At 33.5% G+C, this 26,968-nt stretch overlaps 1 protein-coding gene across 1 annotated transcript in view; it reads left to right on the top strand.

The window, feature by feature from the left end:
- Positions 1 to 18,807, top strand: part of RTTN (rotatin) — a 233,494-nt gene extending 214,687 nt beyond the window's left edge. Inside the window, exons 43-49 of the mRNA XM_044667121.1 lie at positions 130 to 207; positions 3,403 to 3,529; positions 5,938 to 6,140; positions 8,427 to 8,691; positions 12,221 to 12,324; positions 17,431 to 17,500; positions 18,482 to 18,807. Coding sequence (XP_044523056.1) covers positions 130 to 207; positions 3,403 to 3,529; positions 5,938 to 6,140; positions 8,427 to 8,691; positions 12,221 to 12,324; positions 17,431 to 17,500; positions 18,482 to 18,564 — 930 coding nt within the window. The 3' untranslated portion in view covers positions 18,565 to 18,807. The remainder of the gene's footprint in view (positions 1 to 129; positions 208 to 3,402; positions 3,530 to 5,937; positions 6,141 to 8,426; positions 8,692 to 12,220; positions 12,325 to 17,430; positions 17,501 to 18,481) is intronic.
- Positions 18,808 to 26,968: the final 8,161 nt, after the last annotated feature.

The raw sequence follows: 26,968 nt of genomic DNA, 5'->3' as shown, positions 1-26,968 counted from the left end.
TTCCAAGTTACATTGGTCAGGCATGATTGAAGTTCTACTGTATTATAACATGAGCCAAAAGCAGGGTACTATATAGAAAAAATACACATTCTGTTCTTAAGATATTTTCATTTGTTTTTATTTAAACAGGAAAATGGTTTTAGGAAGGAACTAAATATTGCCATGCAGATGCTAAGAAATTGCCTTTATCAAAATCAGGAATATAAAGTAAGTAAAGCTACCATCAAACTTCTGATAACAGTAATGATCCCTAGCAGTTTGATTATTATAAGGAATAATTTAACATTTATGTGAAAAATTCCTTGAATTTTATTGTTTTTAAATGGCACAATTGAATAATTCATAGAACCCTATACAAGATAAATTAATCTGTTGTATTAGAAATATTCTCAATCATCAATTGCTTTATATATTTTTCTTGCTTATATCAGTTCTTTAACTTTGTTGTTTAAACGTCAGGATGCAACTATAGCAGACTTCTACTTCTTATTGATGTAAATGCTGATTTATTTCTGGGTATTTCAATTTTACAGTTAATAAAATGGAATTAAAGCTTAAATAATAACAAAGTATGAAATTTCAAAAAGAAGTTAATTAGAATTTCTTTTCATTTCATATTTGTTTGTCAATAGAGGAAGTATATGTATTTCAAATAGCATTTACTATTTATTGTTCAGTTGTTTCGGTCATGTCCAAATCTTCATGACCCCATTTTAGTTCTTTCTTGGCTAATGTACTAGAGTCATTTGCCTTTTCCTTCTCCAGATCATTTTGATGATGAGATGAGAAAACTGAGTCAAATAAAATTAAGTGACTTGCTCTGGGTTACACAGCTAGTAAGTGTTTGAGGCTGAATTTGGTATCAGGTCTTACTGACTCCAGGACTGGTGCACTATCCACTTTGCCACTTAGCTGTTCCACAAATACCATTCAAGAACATATGTAAAGCCTGTTAAGAAGTATTATGTCCTTAAGTTCAACTAGTAGAAGTCAAGAGTTTTTGAATTTTAATTCTGAGGCCTTAACTATTTCATTCTTGTTTTCACTATCTGTAAAATAGCTGTATCTACATAAGAGTAAGTTAGAATAATAGTACCTTAAGGGTTTTATTTTACCTGGAAAATAATTATGAAATTTATTTAGCATTTGAGGCCATTGTTCCATATTTGTTTAGCATTTTTATGTAAAGCATTTCAAAAAACATGCCTAATTAGAATGTTAAAACATTAATTTGAGTGGTGATATCACAAACATTTCTTGCATACATCAGCTCTCTAACTTAGTCATGGAAATGTGATAATACCACTTACTTGGAATTGTACTGCATGATATAATTGCATTATGTTCAATTTGGATATGAGAGCAGTCATTCAAGATTATTTGAATTATGCTGGCTTTCAGAAAAGGTATCTGAAAACTATTTAAAGTGTATATGATAGTCTGAAGTAGATTTTAAGTTACTCTTAAATTTCTAATACTTAAAACTTCCAAGAGCCAAGAAATGTTCTGAAAGATAAACAATTTATTTCATATTCCTCATCTTGTAGTGTTAAATTTTTACTTACATAGTATCCTAAAGAGCAAGTATTGCTTTAGAAAAATCATAATACTGAAATGGAGATAAGACATCACATTGTTTTATACTGTGGTTTTATCAGAAATATATGCTTGTGTGTCAGTCTATAGTGTAACCTTATTCAAAACGTCTTTGCAAATGTTAATGAATATTTTCATAATTTACATAAGCCACTATCTGCCACTATTCATTCAACCAGTGTTTACTGGGCACCTACCATGTGCAAGCCACTAACATCATTTTTATCATAATTGCATTGGTTATTCACTTATGTTTGCATATTAGTGAAATATGTTCTCGGTGTGAAAAATTTTAAATCACAATACCACCAGTAAGTAAAATTATAGTATCCTTAATAATCCTCTAATATGTTCCTCTTTCTTCATGGAATACTATAGTTTACATACAAACTAGTAGTATAGTTTATATACATACAACATATAGTTTATATTACACACTAGATAAGCTCTGGTTATAAAGAAATATCTGATACTAGATTAGTTATTATTAACAAAGCTAACCACTTTTGGATTATACCAATTATGATATAATCCATATATATATATATGTGTACATATATATATGGAATCATTACCAAACAAAATATTACAATATTTGAGTTTCTGAGCTAAGAATAAATCAGAAAGTGGGTTTTTTTCCCAAAAAAATTAATGAAATTAGGAAAGAGAAGAATATGCTAAAGTACCATTGAATGATGAGGGAACTAATCAAAATCTTCTAATATTTGTACTTTGAGTTTCTCTTTTTATTTTGGATGTCAGTTTTATGGTTTCCAGTTCCTATTACAGTGTGTTTCATTTATTATGGCAGTACCTTTTTTTGTCACTGTTGTCATCATGATAAGTAGTTACATGCATTTATTTGGTTTGTTTCTCATAAAAAAAGCATCCTAATTCCAGTTCAGTCATCAGTGAATTTTTTAAAATAATTAAAAAAAATAAGATTTCTCAAGCCATAATTTGGCTTTTGAGGTCATTCATTTCTCTAAAAGAGCTTGATACCTGAAAATGAGTAGCTATTTTAAATTGGGAAAATTTGAGTTTTATTTGAATTATATGAATTAATTTTGTAATTTAGTTTCGAATCAATAATAAGGAACGTTTCTTATTATTTTTAATTGGATACAACCAATAACATTTTAGACTAAAATCTGCATATCCCCTATTGAGGAATAAATATTATGTAGTGAATAATAATTAATTTTCATAATCATAAATCCAAAACACTGAAAGATCCAAAAATATCTTCTTAATCATTAAGATTATATGAAGTATAATTTGTATTTAATAAATTTTTGAATAATTGGGATATAATAAATCCTTTTTTAGTATACAAAGCAATTTGATGTTAATTGGAATTTTTAATTAACTAGATTACTTCCCGACCATTTTGGGATAAGTAAGAGTTGACTATATATCATTATTTCAGCATTTTAGACTGTAGCTCATTTAATTTTAAATGTCTTTGAAGCTTCCATATAGCCATTTTTATCTAAAGAGGGCACAAAGTCTTTTTCAAAACTGAGTTCTTGTGTAAGGCCTTTTCTGTACTATGATAGCTAAGTGTCGTATCTCCTATTGTTGAAAGGAAATATTGAATCCTTTTGAAGTTTCTGTATTCATTTTTATAACTTAATGTTAATCTTTATCGAAAGAGGGATATATTTAAAAAGTTGACAATGCTGTTTCTCCTCCATTTTATTTTAATATCTAGTTTTCATATATTCTAAGTTATTCTATACTTACTTTCTTTCCAAATTATTCTATATGTTTCCATTCTAAGTCATTCTATATTTTCTTCAACAGGAAGCAGCACTTCGAGCGCATCTTGTTCCTCTATTACATGCTTTTTGGCCATGGTTTCTATTGGATGATTCATTGATGAAGGTAGCCCTACAGCTACTTTGTGTCTATACTGCAAATTATCCAGCTGGTAAATATATTTGTTAATCATTATTAAACAACTGTTCTATGCCAGTCACAATGTTAAGAGGAAGAGATAGTCCCTGCCCTTATGAAGGTTGCAATTGAATGAAGGTCAAGATTGAAAAACAAGACAAGGATAACTGAGGACATCTGGAGATTGGAGGAGTATGGTGGAAAAGTTAGACAAGTATCAGAGTAGTAAAACCAAGGATCTAACCTGAATTCAGCACTTTAGGGATAGAAGTGCTTCATGGGGTTGTTCGAACAGTACATTAAATTCAAAATGTTTAAAATTTAAATTCTCATCTTTCTCATCCCCAAACCGCCACAGAACCTAACATCTCTAATTTCTTTTGAGGGTATTAATATATTCTGTGTTACCATTGAGTCATCTTAGACTTATATTCTCTTATCCCATTATCCAATAAAGCAAGTCCCATAAATTCTACCTCAACTGTCCCTGTGCCTCTTATCTCTGGTCCTTCTTTGCCATTTTCACTGCAAACACCTTAGTTCAAATTCTGATTGCCTGCACCTGGACTACTGTAGTCACCTGTTAACTGTTAATCCTGCCTCTCACAGTTTATATCATCTTCAACTGTTCTTTCATATCTTTTATTCAAATAGCCTTCCTTATCATAAATCTACTCTTATCACAGCATATAATTTCTTTATTTAAAATAGTTCCCCATTCTCTTCTTTTTTAAAGATAAATTCTTGATCATGTCCTACTCCTGTTTGTGTATTCCAGTGGTTTCCAAACTTTTTTGGCCTACCGTCCCCTTTCCAGAAAAAATATTTCTTAGAGCCCCCTGTCACATACTATCACCACCCCCTTACAGTTATTCACCGCCCCCCCTGGATCGCTGTAGCACTCACCAGGCGCCCACTTTCGGAATCACTAATGTATTCTAAATTCAAGTCAAATCTGACTCTTGTTATCATCCAATCCTCTTGTGTATCTATGTCATTGATCAGTCATGCTGCCTCCATTTCTGGAATGGACTCTTCTCCTCGTTTCCATCACTTGAATTCCTTCTCATTATTCAAAGCCTAACTCAAGAGCTACCTCCCTCAAGAAGCTTTTCTTAACCTTTGCCCAGCTAAGTTCCTTCCTACAATTTTTGGTAGCAAAGGAAGATTCAACTTTGCCATGATTTCTCCTTTCTATTTATCACACTATGTTTTGTGTTAGTTATTTGCTTTAATATTTTTCTCCCATTACATTATAAGCTTCTTGGGAGAAGGGTCTATATTCATATCTATTTTTTCACAAAAGAACAGAGTTGGAAAAACCTCAGGCCATCTAATTTAATACATTTCTGAAAAATCATTACCCCTAAAATGAAGGCAAAACATTTTTCCCTATTAAAGTTCTTAGGAAAAAAACAATGTTCTAACCTATCAAGATCTTTTTGAATCCTAACTGTCAACTGTTGGATTTCCTCCCTTTGTATTATGTACAAATTAAATAGGCACATGTCATCTATAAAAATAATTAATAGTAGTAATAAGTTGTTATCAAACCAATAAAGACTATGCTATCAGTCTTACTAAGTAATTAGTTTTGAATATACTTAATTTTATTGTTGTCTAACCCATATTTTTCCATTTTTTCCATAAGAATTACATGAGAGACTTTGTCAGGCAGTTTGCTAAATCTTTATAAATTATATCTATGGCATATCCTTGCCCATCTTGGCTTCTAAAATTGCAGTGTTCATGATAACTATTTGCAAAAAGATTACTGTAAAAATAATTATCTCATGTATCAAATCTGTTGCAGAGGATGAAGAATTAGAGAAATTCTACAGAGGACTTGATAAGACCCTCAAAATAAAATTAGCATTCACTTTAATACTTAATGGCTTCAGTGCATAAGTGGAAACAGGTGAAGGTTGCGTTATTTGAAAATATGGATCAAAAATAAGAAATGAAAGGTCAAAGACTACACAAAAGCCCACACCTTATTATATATCTTCAGTACTTTTTTTGACAGAAGAATCAAAAGAAACTCGACATAATAATAACATCAAAAAAGTGATATTGATTATATTTTGACAACAATAATAATACTAGTTCACACTCATATAGCACATTAGCATATAGCACATTGAGATGGTTGGTGTTTAATAGAGAGATAGTAGGAGCAAAATAAACCTGGGAGAGAAGAATAGAGCCGAGCTGGATAGAAATGAAAGGCAACAGGGGAAGATTTCTACCTAGTTAATATAGATTATAATGTGGTAGAACCACCAATGAAGACAGGTGAAATAAATCTTTGGGCCCAAAACAAAAGTATGTGCCTAAACATAATCTGTTAATTTGCTGCTTATTATTTTTGGTCAACAGGCAGTAGTTTATAACTAGATAATAAAACAAATTGTAATAAATTGTAATTCTTTTTTTTTTAAGGTTGCACTTCTCTTTGTGGGGCAAGTTCTGTGCAGTATCCTGGTCAGCCCGCATTTAGAGGAACACCAAGTAACTCTTTGATGCTTTGTATCTTAAAATGGGCTTCCCATTTGACGTCTGAGAATCCCACAATTCAGCATTTGGCTTTTACACTCCTTGCAAATGTTGCTTTATCTCATGATTGTAAAGGAGTTATTCAAAAGGTAAGTACTTAAGCTCTATTGTTCATCATAAAAAGACATATCCAGTGACCAAGCAAGCCTATGATGAAAGTTAATAATTTGATTCTTTAATCACCGAAATCTCAAGTACCAGAATAAATGAAAATTAGATGATCATTTTAAGATGCTATTTTTAGAAAATCATAAAATGAATAAGTGGTGTCCTTTCCTTGAAACCAGTTGGCATATCAAAATTATTGGGAACTAGTATATGGAAATCATAACATTCTTTTGTATTTAATACCCCTTTTTTTGCTCTGAGGTAAGTGATTATCCTCTACTTTAAAAGTAAAGCTCCTTGGGGCCGACTAGGTGGCTCAGTAGATTGGGAGCCAGGCTTAGAAACAGATGGTTCTGGGTTCAAATTTGGCCTCAGACACTTCCAAGCTTGTGACCCTGGACAAATCATTTAAACCCAACACCCCCTCTCAACCCCCACATCCCCACCCCATTGCCTAGTCCTCACTGCTTTTCTGCCTTGGACTCAATATACAGTATTGATTCTAAGATGGAATCTGTATTGTTGTTTTTTTTAAATTAAACTCCAAAAAAATTCTTTTATATTATTTTGAGGTCATAAAAGCAATGCCCTCTATCTTAGAATTATTAGCTACACTGAATAGTAACAATTTTAGTTAAGTTTAGATTGACAATTTGCTTTATGAAATCATAGGATTCCTCACCATTTCCTTTTTAAGCCATTTTATTACCCCCTTTTTAATGTAGTAAGCAGTTCAGTCTGCTCTCTAAGACTGTATTGACAATATTTTGACTTTACTGTTAATTTTGGCTTCATTTAGTTTGCGAATTGATAGCATTGAACAAATGTAATGTAGCACAACATACTAAGCACAAATGAATTACTTAAAAGCTTTAAAATGGAACAGTATCATCCTAGGCTCTGTTTTGGACTCAAGGCTTTGACTACTTTAGCTGTACATTTAGAACATTACAATTTCAGGCCTTGTTAGATTCCTGATTTTGAAAATTGATCCTTAGGTTTTCTATAATATGTCTATTTTATGGGCAAATTGTTGTCATATGTTGTTATAAAGCTACTTTTTATTTCTTTCATTTGTATACTAAGACCACATAGAAACTCCATGGTAGTAAGTTTATCTTATCTTTAAAGGAAAAGAAAGAGAAGAGGATTGCTTCTTAGTTAATGAAGAATGAATAGAGATATTTTTAGCAGTCTAGGAATGATAGAAAAAAACTATATTCAGCTGTAAATTATGTGTGACCCATATTCTCCTCTCTCCAATCCATCTTCCACACTATGCCAAAATGGTATTTGACTATGCCATGACCTTACAATTCCCTCAACTAGTTGCAATGACTTCTCATTCCTCATAAGATAAAAATTCCTGTTTGGCATGTAAAGCCCTTCACAATTCTTGAAGGTATTATATTCCCCAGCCCTACAAGATTGTAAGCTCCTTGAGGGGAGTGATTGTTTCACTTTTGCATTAGTATCCTCAAAGTCTAGTTCATAGTAGGTACCTAACAAAGCTTATTTGATTGATTAACTTCATTTAGAATGGATACATTATATTCACAAATTACCTTTGAAATTCATTTGTATGTAAGTGGATCAGATTACTCCTAGACCAAACCAGAACAGCTAATGAATAACCAAGATACTTGACTGGAATTTTATTTCTTTTTTCTGTACTCTCTTAAATATAATTTTTTTTTATTTTTTAAAACCTTTAACTTTCCATCTTAGAATCAATTCTGTGTATTGGTTCCAAGGTAGAAGAATGTTAAGGGTTAAGCAATTGGGGTTAACCAATATGCCCAGACTCATACAGCTAGGAGACGTCTGAGGCCAGATTTGAACCCCAAAACTCCCATCTTTAGGCCTGGCTCTCAATCTAAGTCACTTAGCTGCTCCTTCATTTTTAGTGAGTAGTCAAATAAGCAAAAAAATAAGAAAGAGAAAAATAAGCATGGAACCTAAAACACTCCATCAGAAGTGAAAAATATCATCCTTGAACAATTGTAATTTTGAATTAGTTTATTCCATCCCTCATCAGGAAAAAAATTAGTAAAAAAAATTTTAAAAGTTTCTTCTACTTTCCTCTGTAGTTCCTACCTGGAAATATCACAGATTTATTTCTTGGTGGATATTAGTGGAAAGGGGAAAATAATATTGGGAAATAGAATATAAGAAGACTAGCTAATTAGCTATCAAGGGACTAGTGAGATAATCAGGAAAATGTTAAGACTCAAGAAGAAAATAATGTTCTCTCTATCTACCCCCAGAGTAATTTCTTACAGAACTTTTTGTCTCTGACGTGGCCAAAAGGAGAAAATAAACGTCTTCCAGATCTTGCCATTCTTTGGTTGAAGTTCCTATTGAATATTTCCTCTGAAGAAGAAGGACAACAAATGATCTTGAAACTTGGCTGTTCAGATTTACTTGTTGAGATGAGCAAATATAAACATAAAAGCAATCCCCATTTACCTCTTTTAATTCTCCATAATATTTGCTTTAGTCCTACAAATAAACCAAAGATACTAGCTCATGGTAAGTATTCAAGTAAATATATGCATATGTCACATGGATAATGTTAAATATATGGGTATCAGTTCAAATAAACTGCATATCGACTAGATATTTAACAGGAATTTTATAATTTGCCATCTGAAGCAATAACTTCAATCTGTGAAGAAGTATGCCATTCCTGGCCAACTATAAAGTCTTGAGCGGTAGGAGAGATATCTCAGTATTCTTTCTACTTTTCTTTTTTTACTTAATTTATTCAAACATTATAAAAATCATAAAACTGTTTAGCAAACATTATAAAAGTTGACTATTTGAAATGCTCCATACTAAATCCTGCGAATACAAAGATGAAATAAGATACAACTCCAGTCCTCAGAATCTTGCAGTCTACTCAATGAAACATATGACCAGTAACTATAAAAAAGTTAAAATATAATTTACATATAGGAAAGACATGAGATTATATTCATGTTCTGCCATGTGCATATCTGTGTGAGAAGTTTTCAATCATGCTTCATTATGAAACATTTGTGATTTCATGTACTCATACGCATGCAGTTACCTTAGTAAACAGCCTTACAAGTTATTGTATCCCCCACCCCAAAAAACAAATAAAACAAAAACAAAACCCATCATGACGTGATCAACATTTTAGTGATGAGCTTTTTCAAACTTTGACTCGTCCTCATTCCAGACCCATATTCCAGACTTGTAGTTTAATGGGACATGCTAGAATTGAGCTCCCTGGTATAACTGCCAGGAATCAAGTCACCATCATTTCATGATGAGACATTAGATTAGTAACTAGTGGAGGGTTATTATTTAAACCAGAAAATGTAGAGAAATAATTTAATTATCTCAGATTAATTAATCTTATTTGAGTATAAGTTATTATAAATCCATTGTGCCTTCACAAAAGTAACTATCTTGTCCCTTGACCATCTCTTCTATTTATCATACTTATTGGGCTGTGCTGCTTTTTAAAAATTTCCTTTTTGTATCACTCCCCTTCTGTGTGCTTATGTGGCCTCCAGAAGCCACCTTCCCTCACGGCTTACATTCATTATTTAGTTGTTTTTCTCTGGGGTCTTTCTCTACTGTAGTTCCTTTGCTGAGATTTCTCTTTACCTTTCCAGAAATGTAATTGTTTTGAGAAATGAAAAGGAGTCAATGTTGAAGGGCTGTGGAAAATACAATTCATAGACTTTTTCTTAGATGACTTTTTTGTTCTCTTTTCTAATCTTTATCTCCGAGATTTAGATACTTCTGTAGCAGCTAGAAAAACAACAGGAAAATTACCTTATTGTATATTATTCTGTTATCATGGGGATGCTACTTTTATATTAGTTTCTACTGAACAGAGGCTGCTTTTCGTTTCCATGGATGTCACTACAGTTGGGGCAGAGAAGAAGCTATCATTTCAAAAATACATTCCTTTTTCAGTGGGAGCCATAGCAAACTTCAAAGTGTGGGAGTATGACTGAAACAATCTCTTTGAAGATCTGCCAAGTAATTTGTACCTACCAGTAAAGCAAATCTTTATCTTCTGATTAGAGTGCCTAGGTTAGATAATCTAGAGTTGAATATGATGAAATTTGGCTTTAGCATTTGAAAGTAGAACCAGAAAAAAATCACATCAGCTATCTGTCATATTGTAAGTAGACTGTATTGAAAACATAATCTAAGGGGAATTTTTAAAACTAAAACTATTTAAAAGCAGAAGAATATATTGAATTTAGGAAGGGAACTGGGTGAAGTGGTAACTGTATTTTTCTGTTTTAATTATCTTGTTTTCAAATATTTAGAAATTTATTTTATTAGCATATGGTTTCCTACAGTATCCTTTCCAATAACATTGTAGGAGTGCTTTAATGAAATTAGTTGGCAGAGAAGGTCAGGATCACATATATACCATGCTTTTATTTCCCAATATATTGAATATGAAACCTGAATTTTTTAGTTTATATTTTTCTTTTGTGTGTGCACATATACATAGTATTCCAAAAAACTTATAGGATGGACACACACACACACACACACACACACACACACACACACACACACACGATTATAAAGAGAAGATTTTAAAAATGCAGATAAAGTTTTCAGAATTTTTACATGGATTCAAGTAGGAAAAAATGGCCACACTTCAATCTTTTTCAATATGGATCCATTATAATAGCACAAATATACAAGCATATTTCACTTTATAGAATAGATGTGTTTCTAAAATAAAGTGACTGTAAACCCACTTTCTTTAAGTAGTATCTTATTTACCCATTGATTTGAAAAGAAAATAAGCTTACAAGTGACATAGAGTGGAAAAATGTTTTCCCCAATAGTTAATAAAAAATTATCCTTTAAAATTCATTAACACTCCCCTAAGTATTGGCATAAAGTAAAATGTAAAACAGGTTGGGAGTGTTGGTGGGAGTACCCACATGCTCATGCTGATAAAAATCACAGATTTAGCAAAGGCTGTTAAAAACTTTTGAAAATCTCATATATAAAATAAAAATACTTTTTATAAAACTAACAACAATGGAGAAAGTAAATCACAAAGTGCAACTATTATAATAAATTTAAAATAGTATTCCCGTTGATGGTTTGGATTTTGTTTTGGTTTTATTTGTTTTGTTTTCTGGAAACAAGGGCTTAGAATATGGCAATGTACCTTCAAAGCCTTTATTTTTGCCTGGTTCTTTAAACTTAGTTTTTCTCCTTGTCACAAGATAAATATTGTTTTTTCAAAACTCTCACTTTCTACACATGGTTTTCTTGTGTGGTATCTCTTAATTGTCATCTTATTTAACAATCCAGACTAGTGATTTATTTGTACTTATTTTATAATGTTGAGAAGATAGTTTATTATAGTGAAAGAGGATCGTTATCAAAACTTATCCTCTCTGTTCATTTTTGCATAAAAGGTTTCTTTTAAACAGTGTATACCTTTATTTTTTTAAACCCTTACCTTCAGTCTTAGAGTCAATATAGTGTATTGGCTCCAAGGCAGAAGAGGGGTAAGGGCTAGGCAATGGGGGTTAAGTGACTTGCCCAGGGTCACACAGCTGGCAGTGTCTGAGGCCAGATTTGAACCTAGGGCCTCTCGTCTCTAGACCTGACTCTCAATCCACTGAGCTACCCAGCTGCCCCCAGTGTATACCTTTATTGAGCAAATTATTATCAAATAAGATAATATATGTAAAACACTTTGCAAGCCTTAAAATTGTTATTATTGATGTTATTAATAATTGTACTAATAAAAAATAAACTTAGATGATATGCTATGGTATTGAAGTGTGAAAAAAAGTCAGTTAAATGTGAAAATGTACTCTTTTCTTATCTTTTGCTTAAAAAGATGACAATTTTTCTTGAGCTTTTTTTCCTATAGACCATATTGTATTAAAGATCATTATATTTAAAATTGTTATATATTTTACTTTTAATTATTTTAATTTTTATGTTAATAATACAGTCCAAAATCATAGAAAAGGCAAAATAGAATGTAATATACAGCATTTTTAGTAACAAAATCTTTTTTCTTCATTAGATAAAGTTATTTCTTTGCTGTCTACTTGTCTGGAAAGTGACAACAGAAATGTTCAGAGAATTGGAGCAGCTGCACTTTGGGCTCTCATTTATAATAATCACAAGGTCTGTATTTGAAGACATTATTTAACCAGGGTATAGAGAAAATGAAGCATAGCTTCTAAAATGCATCCAGAATTATTAAAGACCTGGAAATAAATTAATCAGATCATCTGTGGGCATTCAAGTAATTAATCATTAAATGTTTTATTCTAGAAAAATATTTTTTTCGTTGGTTTACCCATTTAGTATAAATTAAGGGCAATATTGTTATACTACTGTTCAATTCAGGGAACATGTGGCAACTATTTGCAAAGAACACACATCATATATTTCTATATTTAAGGATATAACATATCTAGAAAAATAACATAGTAGCAGAAATTGAATTAAGTATGGAAAATATTACATATCATATTTGTATTTAATAATGAATCCTGTTTTTCATTTTTAAGACATTGAGTGCATATAATGAATGGCCATTTCTCACTCCTTCCTTTTATACTTATAGTCAGCCAGTCAATCAGTAAACATCTATTATGTACTTACTATGTGCTAGGCACTAGATTGAGCTCTAGGAATACAAAAAGAGGCAAAAGACAATCTCTGCCCTCAAGATGCTTACAGTCTAATGGGAGAGACAAACATGAAAACAAATATATACAAAGCAAAAATATATACAAGATAATTACAAAGTAATTAACAGAGGGAAGGCACTATAATTAAGAAGAATTGGGAAAGTCTTCCTTTAGAAGAAAAATTTTATTTAGTCTTTGAGTGAAGTCAGGGAAGCCAGAAAGTAGAAATGGGGAGAAAGTGCATTATCCCCCAATGCATTGGGAGATAATCAGTTAAATTGCCAGGAGTTGGGAGATGGAATGAATTTATGCAACACTGATGAGATAATAGCAATCATAAAGATGGTAATGATTCGGGAGTTACTTAAGGAAGTTAAAGATTCTATTTAAAGGAACTGGGTAGATAAAATGGATAATCATTCTGTATTTTTGTAGAATTATTGACTCATTTGGAAGGAACCTTCAGAGATCAGCCAGTCAATAAACATTTATTAAGTTTAATACTATCATTACCATCCATATAATTCTTTTATTATCTCAACCATCCTGCATAAATACATTTCATCTTCCAACTCCAGACATTTTAATTGTCTACTGTATTCCAGACACTGTGCTACATGCTAGGGATACAAAGAAAGGTAAAAGACAACCCCTTCCTCTCAAGGAGTTCACAAAAAAAAGATGAAAATAACTGGGTTCAGACAAGCTATATATAGTCTTTCCCCACTCAAGTGTAAGTGGGGTGTTTACACTTTTGGTGATTAAATCTAAAAATGGGCAGGGTAAAGTTAATCCCATCTTCACAGGATTAAAATTACAAATTTAACCTACCCTTGTGTGAAATAGTTTCTGATCCTTTTACCATCCAGTTCCCCTTCCTGTAGGTAGGATTCCTTCCTAAAATATGACATTATAAAGTTTAACAGCACTCTAGATGTAGTTTTATCAGTTCAAAATACTAGGGATGATTATCACCTCTCATTATGGACAGTATGCTTCTTTAATGCAGCTCAAAATCATACCAACCACTGGCTGCATTGTCACTTCCTTAACTCATTGAACTTTCAGTCTGCTGAAATAGCCATGTCTTTTTCACTTCATTTATATAACTCCTACTATGTTCCAGGCCCTTCTTTTACAAAACTATCTCATTTGATCCTCACAATCCTGTGAGGTAAGTACTATTATCATCCTCAATTTACACTTAAAGAAACTGAGACAAACAGGTCTATGTGACCTGCTAAGAGTCACATAGCTAGTGTCTGAGGCCAGATGTAACTCATATCTCCCTGACTCCAGGCCTGGAACTATATGCACTGTATACCCAACTGCCCAACATCAACTATTGTCTAGTCCCTCCTCCTTCCTCATGTACCAGTATAGTTGATTTTTTTTTTAATTTAAACCAACGATTCCCAAAGTGGGTGCCCCCGCCCCCTGGTGGGTGCTGCAGCGATCCAGGGGAGCAGTGATGGCCACAGGGGCATTTATCTTTCCTATTAATTGCTATTAAAATTTTAAAAAAATTAATTTCCAGAGGGCTAAGTAATATTTTTTTCTGGAAAGGGGGTGGTAGGCCAAAAAAGTTTGGGAACCACTGATTTAAATCCTTACCTTCCATCTTGGAGTCAATACTGTGGCTCCAACGCAGAAGAGTGGTAAGGATAGGCAATAGGGGTCAAGTGACTTGCCCAGGGTCACACATCTGGGAAGTGTCTGAGGCCAAATTTGAACCTAGGACCTCCCATCTCTAGACCTGGCTCTCAATCCACTGAGCTTCCCAGCTGCCCCCTATAGTTGATTTTTTAAAAACCCAAGTGCAGTACTTTATATTTATTTCTTCTAAATGCTACTTTATTACATTTGGTTCATCATGCTATTTTTTATTTCTTGGATTCTAATCCCATTATCAATAATGTTAGTTGTTCTTCAAGTTTCATGTAACCCTTAAATTTTTTTAAATTTTATTTTCATGATTACACATAAAAAATATCAAATTTTAAGTTTCAGTTTCTCTCCCTGCCCCACACATAAGGCAAGCAATTCTTTGGATTTAGATAGTTTGGAGGTAGATAACATTTTTTCATCATGAGTCCTTCAGAATTTTCTTGGATCATCATATTACACAAAATAGCCAAAACATTCATAGTTAATCATTCTTAACATATTGCTGTTACTGCATACAATGTTCTCCTATTTCTGTTCCCATTATTTTGCATCAGTTCATTTAAGTCTTCCCAGGTTTTTCTAAAACTCATCTTAATTTCTTATAGTACAATACTATTCCATTACAGTCATATACCACAACTTGTTTATCCATTCCCCAGTTAATGGGCATCCCCTCCATTTCCAATTCTTTGGCACCACAGAAAGCTGCTATAAAAATTTTTGTACATATAGGTCCTTTTCCTTTGATCTTTTTGGGATATAGACCTACTAGTGGTATTTCTGGATCAAAGGGTATACACAGTTTTATAGCCCTTTGGGCATGGTTCCAAATTGCTCTCCAGAATGTTTGGATTAGTTCTTCAGCGACAATGCATTAGTGTTCCAATTTTTCCATATCTTCCAAAAATTTGTCATTTTCCTTTTCTGTAAATATGCCATGTATGACTTTATTTAAGTTATTCATCAGGTAGTGAAGAAAGCATAGCTAAGGCCCTCTAGTAGAATCCTCCACCTCAGTTATAATCCTGACCACTCTGAAGCTATTCTGTGCTCATATTTCTTAAATATCTACACAAAAGTATCATGAAAGACTGCCAAATACTTACATGAAATTCATGTATGCTTTGTTTTTGTTGTCTCACTGATAATCTACATAGTCTCTTATAATCTACATAGTTAGAAATGAAAATAAAATTGTTGATCCTCTTGTATTTCAAATATCTTGCTCATTGCCTTGGCTCCTTGTCATATCTATTAGTTTTTTTCACTACACTTAGACAAAGTTTATCAAAATCTGGCAGCTTCAATTCAATGAAGACAAATTGTGTGCTTCTTACCAAATCATCACTAATTTGGATTTCAATTCTTTGATAACTTGTTTATGATCTGTGCTTCCTAGAGGGATGGTTATTTTCCAAAGGGAAGACAATTTAAGAAGTTGTATCATTCTTTCTGTCCTCTTTTTATATTCTGGCCATGTCATAATTCTTTGTATTTTTTCTCCATTGTCTTCCTTCATGTCCATCTCCTACATGTTTTGTTCATTGTTGAATTAGCTTTAGAGACACATCATTCTCTTAAGAAATTATTTCTTATCAAAACAATTTTTGTCATATGAATTGTGCAATTGAGAACATTCTTATTCTTCTCGAATTAATTTCCTCCATAAATTTGATCTTTTTGGAGTTTAATTCTCTGAATTCTACTCTAAAAATCTAGTGCAGTGATAACAAATCTTTAAGAGAATTGAGTGCCCAAACTGTAACCCTCATGGTACATGTGAGGCCCTCCCCCCCATCTTATCCCAGACTGGGGAGGGAGGAAGCTCTCCCATTGGGCTACTGGGGAGAGGGGTGAGTGAAGTGACGAATGTTCTCAGGTGCATGAGGAGAGAGGGAGGGGAGCATCCCACTCTGGTACATGTGCCATAGGTTCTCCTACACAGGTATGGGATGTAAATCAGACTATTTCCTGACCTCTTCTTTTGTATCATAAACTCTAAAATGATATGATCACTTAAAACTCTCTTCTTCCTTCATAGGTAAGCATGTTCCACCTCTATACTGATAGATTCAGTTAAGGACTGTCAAAGATCTAGAATTTCACTCTGCATTAATTTAATCTGTAATATTTTACTATGGCATGGTGCAGTTTATAGATTCTTTTGGACCTCTTGTGTTGACCCATATTCTTTAAGCCCTGGACCTAACCCCTTTTGACCTTGAGGTCTAGATTTTTATCTTGTATTATTCTGTTTGTAGTGTTTTATATATTCTTAGTTTACTAAAAAATACTGAAATATACGGATGGGGTAATTCTGCTCTCTATGTGTATCCAACAAACATATTTCCTAAACAATGTAATTTTAAAGGCATTGACTGTGAAGCAGAATGATTGTTATGTACCTACCAATTCAATTTTGCTACAACTATTCCAAAATCACCATTAACTTATTTTTGCTCTGTTTTATGGCAGTCCTGTATCTTTGTATTCCATTGGCTCCCTCCTGATTTCTTGTGTTTTCTACATGTAATATTGCCAGGACTTATGTTACATAGAAGTATACCTAGGCAGATGATTGAAAAGCTATTTTAGTTTTCTGATGAAATGGTGATGATGATGATTATGATTATAGGTTAAGGACATCTGAAATAAATACCAAGTTGGGGGGGAAGGGAAGGGAACAAATATTTATTAAGAGCCTATTATGTGCCAGGTATAAAACATAGAGTGAGTCAATGTGGAGAGGGGAAGTAAAGAGTGGGCAGGGGAATATGACACCCAAGTATGTAATAGTGTATAAATCTGTTAATCATTACAATCTTTTCTTATTTTATAACTCATTAACAGAAGGTGTTCCATTGCAGCTTGAGTTTTATAATGGGGGAACAAATGTAGTTACTGGAATATTTTGTGTTTTCTACAGGCAAAAGCAACTTTGAAAACTCCATCAATAATAAGAAAAGTGGATAAAGCCTATGCTTCAGCAAAAAAAAGTAAGTTTCTCTCTTAAAAAATTTCTAGCTTTAGCTTGAAAGATGGTAACCATTGATGCTGACTTTTGAGTAAATAAGCCTTTGTGCAGGGCACAGCAAAATGTCAATTTGCTAAAATGATGTTTTGCAAATGTGCAGATATTTATTGGTTGTCTGTCCTTTAAAAAATTAAGCCTTTAGCAATAAAATCTGCTGGCAAATGTTTAAGATGTCATCACTTCTTAAAATTTGGCTATGATTCTTATCTATTTTTCCTTACTCTATTTCTTTTGCCAATGTGCTAAGAAAACGTTCTTGTGTGATAAGAACTGCTGCCCAATTAAGATTGACCTTGAACAGCCAACTTTGATTTGACATGTTTGTTAAATTATAGTATGACAAGAAGACTATTACTCCTGTATCTAATATGTCATCTTGTCAGTGTGATCATGCTATGAGATATGGGTTTACCATGGCTTTGTCTTTTTATAAATTTTTTTAGAATTGTAAATTATTTCTGAGCATCATTAGCTCAACTTTCTTTGCTAAGTCCTAGACTGAATTTAGCTTTCACAGAACTCTAAGGAGTCTGTGGATCCTTTATTTGTTTCTTTGTAATTGAACTCAAAAGCATCATTCACATAATTCATGCAAGCTCTGAGCATAAATTCTAGAGCTAGTTAAAAACACATAATACCATAATGTTGAAGAGAGTATTTTTGGAAGATGATTATATTTGAGATGATACTTTGTGAATTGTGCAAGAAACATACTTATTTGTTTAGTTTCATTTTCCTAAGTCGTCAGTGTTTACAAAAACCTTCAAAGAGCCTTTCAGGGAAATACAATTAAGGAACATATGTATAATATTTATAGGTAAAGCATTTATTTCATTTATTGCTATTCACATTTTGAATTCCAAATAAATGTTTTGATACTTTCTAAGTTCCACATATAGTATTAATTTCAACAAATTTGTTTTCTCTCATTCGTTTCTTATAGCTCTCTCAGAACCTGAAGCAAACTCATTAAATGTCTATTACATCAAATGTCTGGAGAATCTAATGCACCTCCTTTTCATGTGATTGTCCTATATGCCTCCATTTTGACACTGACCCTGAGGTTTAGGAAAGCTTGGTTGAAAGAAATACTGTGCACTTTCATGTTTTTGTATACATTGTATCCAAAACATACAAAGCCTTTTGGAAGGTAATATTGCCTTGATACCAAACAGGAAGCAGAACTGATGCTAGTCAAAGCTCTCCTATAAAATAATGGACCAGAAATGGCATCTGACAAGATTATGGAAAAATAAAAACATGGAAAAAACTGGAATATATTTTACTTTTTTATATAAAAATACTTTGTAAATTTATATTTATTATCTATTTATCAAAATAAAATATTTGGGAAACTCTTAACTGAAATCATAATGTACTTGTTAAAATTTTATAAGATTTCTCCCTTCTAAATATAAGCAATTAAATAATTTTGTTGTCTAATTTCCTTGATTTCGCATTAGTCATAAAACTTATTATTTATTTGTTAATTCAGGATAAATTTTTATCTATATTTTGCCCATGGCAATTTAGATTCTACAATTGACCTTAAGGAAATGATTATTTTTTCATTCAACAAACATTTATGGACCACCTACTTTGTACAAATCACACACCTAGGTACTGACTGAGGAAGTAGTAGTCTCTACCCTTTTGGAATTTATACTCTATTGGTAGGAATTTTATATACAATGTGTATGATGCATATATGTGATACCTGTGCACATGTATATATATATATATATATATATATATATATATAATATGAGAGATTAAAAACAAAGTATATAAGACTTCAGTGAAGAAATAGATTTCTGATTGGGGAGTTTAGGGAAAGCTTTATGGAGGAGTTAGCATTTGAGTTGATCCTTGAAGGATAAATAGAATTTCAAAAAGAATAGTGGTGGGAAGTAGGGTATTAAAGGTAAAGCAAATTCTGTGAACAAAGATTTGGAAATAGAAAATCTTGGAAAATGTTTCTAGTAGTTTTAATTTAGCTAATTAATAATCTACAATGAGAGGTGATGAGAGTTTGAATTAGAATTATAGCAGCAGTAATTGGATTGAAAAATTTTATTTAGAATATTTTTCCATAGTTACATGATTCATGTTCTTTCCCTCCCATCCTCCCTTCTCCATAGCCAATGAGCAATTCCCCTGGGTTTTACGTGTGTCATTGATCAAAACCTATTTCCATATTATTAATATTTGCATTAGGGTGAACACTTAGACTCTACATCCCCAATCATGTCCCCATCGACCCATGTGATCAACCAGTTGTTTTTCTTCTGTGTTTCTGCTTCCATGGTCTTTCTTTGGAAATGAATAGTGTTCCTTCTCATAAGTCCCTCAGAATTATTTTGGATTATTGCATTGAGCAGCAGTAATTGAAAGGAGTAGTTTACTGAAGTTTCATCTAAGAGTGAATTACTGCAAAAATAAACATGCCATTGACAGAGAAGTATATAGCCAGTTTTGGGGGAGAAGGAGATTTGTTTTACTGGAGTTGTTCAAGTCAATATTCCATAAATAATCCAAGCAGTTTTAATATAGGGGTAGGGGCATAATTTAGTATACAAGTAGTTTATATATGTATATTTATATATGCAAATATATTTTTTTCATTTTTTTTTTAGAAGTTTGGTTATAAAATGAAGGATGGAAGAAATTAGCTCAAAGGTGTGGCAGGAATTGGAAAAAAAGAGTGGTTCCAATTTTTATGTCAGGGAAGAAAAAGTTGAAGAGGCAGAAGGAGAGCAAGGTCACTGAGTTGGTGCAAGGAGTAGGAACAATGGCACAGACAGAGAGATGAGGCAAGAAGGATAACAACTTGTTTTTCTGATACCAGAGATGTGAAAATACAAAAAAGTGGCCAATTATTGAGTTGAAGGAACTTGCATTGAATGGTCTCTGTCTTTTAAGTAAAGTTGGAAGTAAGGTTACATGATAAAAGTGATGGGATTGGGGATCTGAAAATATTAAAAAGGTTTGGAAGTCACTTTGGAGAGTGCAATAGGAAACTGATAAGAGATGAATAAATGATTGCCAAACAAGTCAAGTCAGTAAAGCATTGATTAAATGGCTACTATGTGCCAAGCACTGTGCTAATAAGCACTGGCACTAAACAATAGTGAGGGTCCAATTTAAATGAAAAAATATCAATTTATAAATGTTGATCTTATGAGTTTAATACTGTTGTGAGGAAGATTAGTTAGTAATTAAGAATTAAGGTGGACCTAGCAGGAAGGACTGGAGCATTCCAAGATGGAATGAAGGAGCAGGAGGTGGGGGCTTGTGCTCTGAGAGAGACTCCATTAGTGGTTGGAAAAAACTGTTGCTAGCCCTGGGAGATCTCAGACCTGCATCCTGATTTCCCTGGGATCCTGAGTGGTGGTGGTTTCTAACAAGTGGACAAGACCTACAGAGCAGCACCAAGTGGAGGAGGAGTTTGGGACCTGGTGGACAGCATCTCAAGCACACTCTCTCTACTTGGGTACCTTGGACCACCTTGGCTTTTGGCATCCTGTGATCATCTGTGGATTACTGTGAGAACCCCAAAGCCACCCTCAGACCCATTAGCTGTGCTGGTCAAACCTGGCTGGAACCAGGTTTGAAGCAGCCACCCAGAGACTTCAGTGCTATTTCTTTGGGCCCTGCCTGTTTAGGTCACTAAGATTAGAATTAGTGTAGACAAGTCCTCCCCTTGCCCTGTGGTTTTGCCCTTTAGTTTTTAGTGTAGAATTCCCTATCCCACCTTTATTTAGTTAAACATAATTAAAACTGTTAAAACCTTTTACCTTGCCTGCTGGTTTCAAAGACTCTGGCCTAGTGGTGAGCTGGGTGATAGTTGGTCAACAGCCTTTCTTGTCAGTTAGCAGCAGCTTAGCTGTGAACTCTGGTCTCCCTATCCTGGTCCTGTCTCTCCTTCAACCCAGTGTGTGTACCCACAACCATTTAGAGTCTATTTTAACATCCCTGGTGCCCCCATATCTTTTACAATACCCTAGTGGAGTCAGAATTTAGATTGCAAATTAGAAGAGTACAGGGCTTATAAGGAATTAGAGGCCATCTAGCTGAAGTACTCTTTTTAGAAATTTATGAAGAAACTAAACTAAGCCTGGGAACAAAAATTATCTTTTTGATGCTAGATTTCTTTGCCAAAGGAGAGTGATCTTCAGATTTCGGAGGAAAGAATGAAAATGATTAAAAGGGAATTGAAACTCCCTATATCCCCAGCTGCTCTTAAATTCAAATAATCAGAGTCACATTCCAGGGCACAAAACTACATTCCAGGGTAATGAATGATTGAATCAATCAATCACATTTATTAAGTACCTCATCTGTTCCAGCCACTCTGCTAAGTGGGAGAAATAAAACACAAAAATACAATAGTCTGTTCTGAAGGAAGTATTTTCTATTAGGAGAGACAAAATAGACACCTACACATATATTAGTATACACTCATTTAAAATATAAGTGAAAGGTTTGATTTAGAGAGTGGTGTTGAGATGAGCTTTAAGGGAAATTGGGAATTCTAAAATGTGAAGATAGTGCAATCCAGGTTTTGGAGACAACTTATGCAAAGGCATGGTGATGGGAAATAAAATGTCATGTGTAAGGAATAGCAAAAACCAACTGCTGAGCTACTGATGATGATCTTGGAAAGATTTTAGAGAGTGTATCCTGGGAAGGGGACAGACTAAGAGGCAACCTCAGGCTTAATTAACTCTTCTATGCTGTGCCCCTCAGATCAAGAACAAAGGTGTCCAGCAGTGCTACTTGAGGAAAAAAATGCTAGGCAAGAAAACTTAAAAAGTTACTACAAAGTAATTCTTGAAAAAGTAACAGACCAACTCACCATGTCACCACATAATTGTATTCCTTGCCCTTAACTGCATTGGCTCAGGGTGACTGCCATCACTCAGGAGAGTTGTAACCCCTCAAGCCATTGTCAGGAGGCAGATGGAGGCATATGAATGATGGCAGCTCCCAAGGCTCAAGAGGAATGAAAGAATATTGTGGAGTTGGCTAGAACTCAAGGGAAGATGGGAAGCTTCAGAATTTTCCCACATGGAATGTCTTGGCAGGACCCTTCCTTCACCTCTCAGTATTCTGGGCCCAATCAACTCCACCAATTCCAGGGGAGCAGTTAGCAAAAATAATTGGTTTTTATGACATTGGAGGAGCCTAGAAGATGTGTCCTGGGGAAATAGATAATAGATCTGGCTGCACTGTCCTCCCAAACCTCCCTATGACAGCAACTCAGATGATCACATCTATCCTTTGAGAACCTCAGATCTTGCCAGTGGGAGGTGATCTAGAGAGAATAAGGAACAGAGCCTAAAGTGAGAATAATAAAAGGATTAGGCCTACCTCAATGTTTCCTAGTGCACAAAGGAAAGGAATAACGGTAAGAAGCATAGTTAGAGCAAAAACACAATAGGGAAAAAAATCACAGTTTCTGATAAAGACAAATAAAATCTCATGAATATATCCATTTCAATTCTGGATTCTTTCTCACACCCTTATCCCCCTTCACTCTACTTTCCACCCCATTCACTAAGAATGCAAGAAATAAATAGAAATCTATTACCAATATGAAGTCATACAGGGGAAAAAATGATTCCAGTTTCATTCTGTCCATCTGGAGACAAATAGCATTTTTTAAAAATTCTAAATCCTTTGGAACTATAGGCAGCAATTGAATTGATCAGAATTACTAAGTCCTTTTTAAAATAATTTTCCATGTTTACATGATTCATTTTCTTTCCCTCCCTTCTTCTCTCCCAGAGCTGACAAGCAAGAATTATGAAGTCTTTTTTTTTTTTTTTTTTTTTTTTTTAAGACCTTTACCTTCCATCTTGGAATCAATACTGTGTATTGGTTCCAAGGCAGATGGGGGTCAAGTGATTTGCCCAGAGTCACAGAGCTGGAAAGTCAGAGGCCAGATTTGAGCCTAGGACCTCCTGTCTCTAGGCCTGGCTCTCAATTCATTGAACTACCCAGCTGCCCCCAAGAATTACTAAGTCTTAAGCAGTTAATCTTTACAATATTAGTGTTACTGTGTATTGTTCTGATTGGCTCACTTCACTTAGTTCATGTGTTCATATAAGTCTTCCCAAGTTTTTCTGACACCATCTTATTCTCTATTTCCTATAGTACAAGAGTATTTTATCACATTTATACATTATACTTTATACATTATACATTATAACTTATTTAGCTATTCCCCAATTGATGGACATCCCCTCAGTTTCCAATTCTTTGCCACCACAAAAAAAAAAAAGAGCCATTATAAACATTGTTCATAGGTATCCTTTTTCTCTTCCTTTTATCTCTTTAGGGGATAGCCCTAATAGCAATGCTGCTATATCAAAGGATATATACCCAGTTAGATAGTTTTTTGAGCATAGTTCCAAACTGCTTTCTAGGGTAGTTGGATTAATTCACAGCTCTACCAATAGTGCATTATTACACCTATTTGCCCACATCCCCTCCAGCATTTGTCATTTTCCTTTTCTTTCAACTTAGCCAATCTATTGGCTGTGAAGTGGTATTTCAGAGTTGTTTTAATTTGCATTTCTCTATTTGTGATATAAAGCAGTTTTTCATATGGTTCTTGATAGTTTGGACTTCTTTCTCTGAAAACTGCCTCCTTATATCACTTGACTATCACATGTGAAATAGCGTTCATTTTTATAAATTTTCTTAGCTTTCTAATTACTTGAGAAATTAAATTTTTATCAGAGAAATGTAAATTTTCCCCCAATTTCCTGATTTTCCTCTCATTTTAACTACATTGGTTTTCATCATCATCAACTTTAATTTCAAGTAATTAAAATAATCCATTTTACCTCCTATGAGTTTCTCTTGTTTGGTCACGAGCTCCTCTCCTCTCCTTAGATCTGACAGGTAATTTTTTTCCACGCTCCTCTAATTTGCTTATATGACCTTTTATTATTGTAAGGCCTTTGTTTTTCACAAGGACTAATGACATCACTAGAGTGGTCTTAAACTCGGACAGAGTCAGATTTAAGTGAGATAGAGTTGCACAAGGTCTTTAGCATCACTCTCTCTTCCAGTCATTGAAGTCCAGTCGCAGGACAAAAGTTAAGACAAGGGGCAATGGCCCAGGATACTGTGGATCACCTTGGCGTCTTTGATATCTAACCCAGCTCAAGGTGCTCCACAGTCTTTCTCAACTGCCTTCATGGCCATCATAATGAATTGTTCTCATCTGCCTATTTGGCCAGGAGGAATCTTCATATCCCTGTTGTAGTCATCCCTGCCTGACTCACTGACTGGTCTGTGGCCTCATATCACCTTTTACATCTAAAACATGAACTCATTTTGAATTTATCTTGGAATATAGTAGGAGATGTTGGTCTTTTCTCAGTTTTTGCAGTTTTTATTAAACACTGAGTTCTTGCCCCAACAGCTAACATCTTTGTCTTTATCAAGCACTGAGCTACTGCTGTCTTTTGTTCCTATATATCATGCTTCTCATCTGTTCCTCTGATCACTTTATTTCTTATCCAGGGCCAAATTTTTTGATGATCACAAATATGTGGTATAATTTCAGATCTGGCATTGCTAGATGCACTTCCCTTTTTTTTATTTTTTCCATTGATTCAATATTCTTGAATTTTTGTCCCCCTATTGAATTTTGTTATTTTTTTTCTATTTCAAGATGCTAGAAAATGTTTAATCTGGAGGGCAGCTGGGTAGCTCAGTGGATTGAGAGCCAGGCCTAGAGATGGGAGGTCCTGGGTTCAAATCTGGCCTCAGATACTTTTCAGCCAATTGACACTGGGCAAGTCACTTAACCCCTATTGCCTACCCTTACCACTCTTCTACCTTGGAACCAATACACAGTATTGATTCCAAGATGGAAAATAAGGGTTTAAAAAAATGTTTAATGTTGTCCTGTAATTGTATTCTTTGGTAATTTGATTGGCATGGCCTTTAGTAAGTTAATTAATTTGAGTAATATTGTCATTCTTATTATATGGCTTTTCCAAACCCTAAGGGCAGGTAGGTGTTGCAGTAGATAGAGTGCTTGGCATGGAGTTAGTAAGACTCTGCTACCTGAGCTCAAGTCTAACCTCAGACACTTAACTATCTGTGTCACCCTGGACAAGTTACTTAACCTTGTTTCCCTTAGTTTCCTCATCTGCAAGATTAGCTGTAGAAGGAAATGGCAAGCTACTCTAATTTCTTTGCCAAGAAAACTCCAAGTCAGAGTAGCACACAACTGAAAATTGCCTGAAAACCTAACCATGAAAGATTACTAGTTCTCTAATTATTTGATATGCCTTTATTTATGAACAATGTTTTTCATAAAGGTGTTTATACAGTTACTGTGTGGGACTTAGCAGGTAGACTCACAAGCATTTTATACTGTTTGGTTATTTTAAATGGAATTTCTCTTTCTATCTCTTCCTTTTGGGTTTTGGTGATAACAAAGAAATATTGATCATTTTTGTGGATTAATTTTATATTCTGCCACTATCCTGAAGTTGCTTATTGGTTTGGCCCATTTTTTAGTTGATTCCCTAGAATTCTCTGAATAAACTACTATATCATCTGCAAAAAGTGATAGTTTTCTTTCTTTTTTGCCTATTTTTATTCCTTTGATTTCTTTTTCTTATTGTTATAACTAGCATTTCTCTTAGAATAATAATAATGGTGACAATGTCATTTTGTGTCACCTTTGATCTTATTGAAAAGGATTCTAGTTTATTCCTACTACAGATAATACCTGCCTTTAGTTTTAGGTAGATATTACTTATTATTTTAAGAAAAGCTCCATTAATTTCTGGGTTTTCTCTTGTTTTTCATAAAAATTGGTATTATGTTTTGTCAAAAACTTTTTTCTGCGTATATTTAAAAATGCGATTTTTGTTGTTTTTGTTTTTGATGTGATAGGTTTTGCTCATTGTTTTCCTAATATTGAGTCATTTCTTCATTCCTAGTATAAATTCTCCTTCCCTCTAGTCATAATGTATGATCTTTGTGAAGTGTAGTCTCTTTGCTATATCTTATTTAGAATTTTTACATTAATTTACTATTAATTAATTGAATTAATTTGCAGCATTTATTTTATAGTTTGGTTTTTCTGTTTTTGCTCTCCTTGGTTTAGATATCAAAACCATATTTTTGGCATAGAAGGAATTTGGTAGAACTTCTTTAACTATTTTTTCAGAAAGTTTACATAGTAATGGAATTAATTGTTCTTTCAAAGTTTGGTAGAATTTCTTTATAAAGCCATCTGTTCTTGGGAATATTTTCTTAGGGAGCACATTTATTCATTCAATTTCTTTTTTCTATGAAAGGATTATTTTAGTATTCTATTTTATCTGTTAATCTGGACAATTAATATTTTTCTAAATACTCATCTTTTTTATTTAGGTTATCAGTTTTATTGGCA

Source organism: Gracilinanus agilis, chromosome 1, assembly GCF_016433145.1.
Source record: "Gracilinanus agilis isolate LMUSP501 chromosome 1, AgileGrace, whole genome shotgun sequence".
Lineage (NCBI taxonomy): Eukaryota > Metazoa > Chordata > Mammalia > Didelphimorphia > Didelphidae > Gracilinanus > Gracilinanus agilis.
The sequence above is the reverse complement of the archived record's forward strand: the minus strand, read 5'-3'. Positions and strand labels throughout refer to the sequence as shown.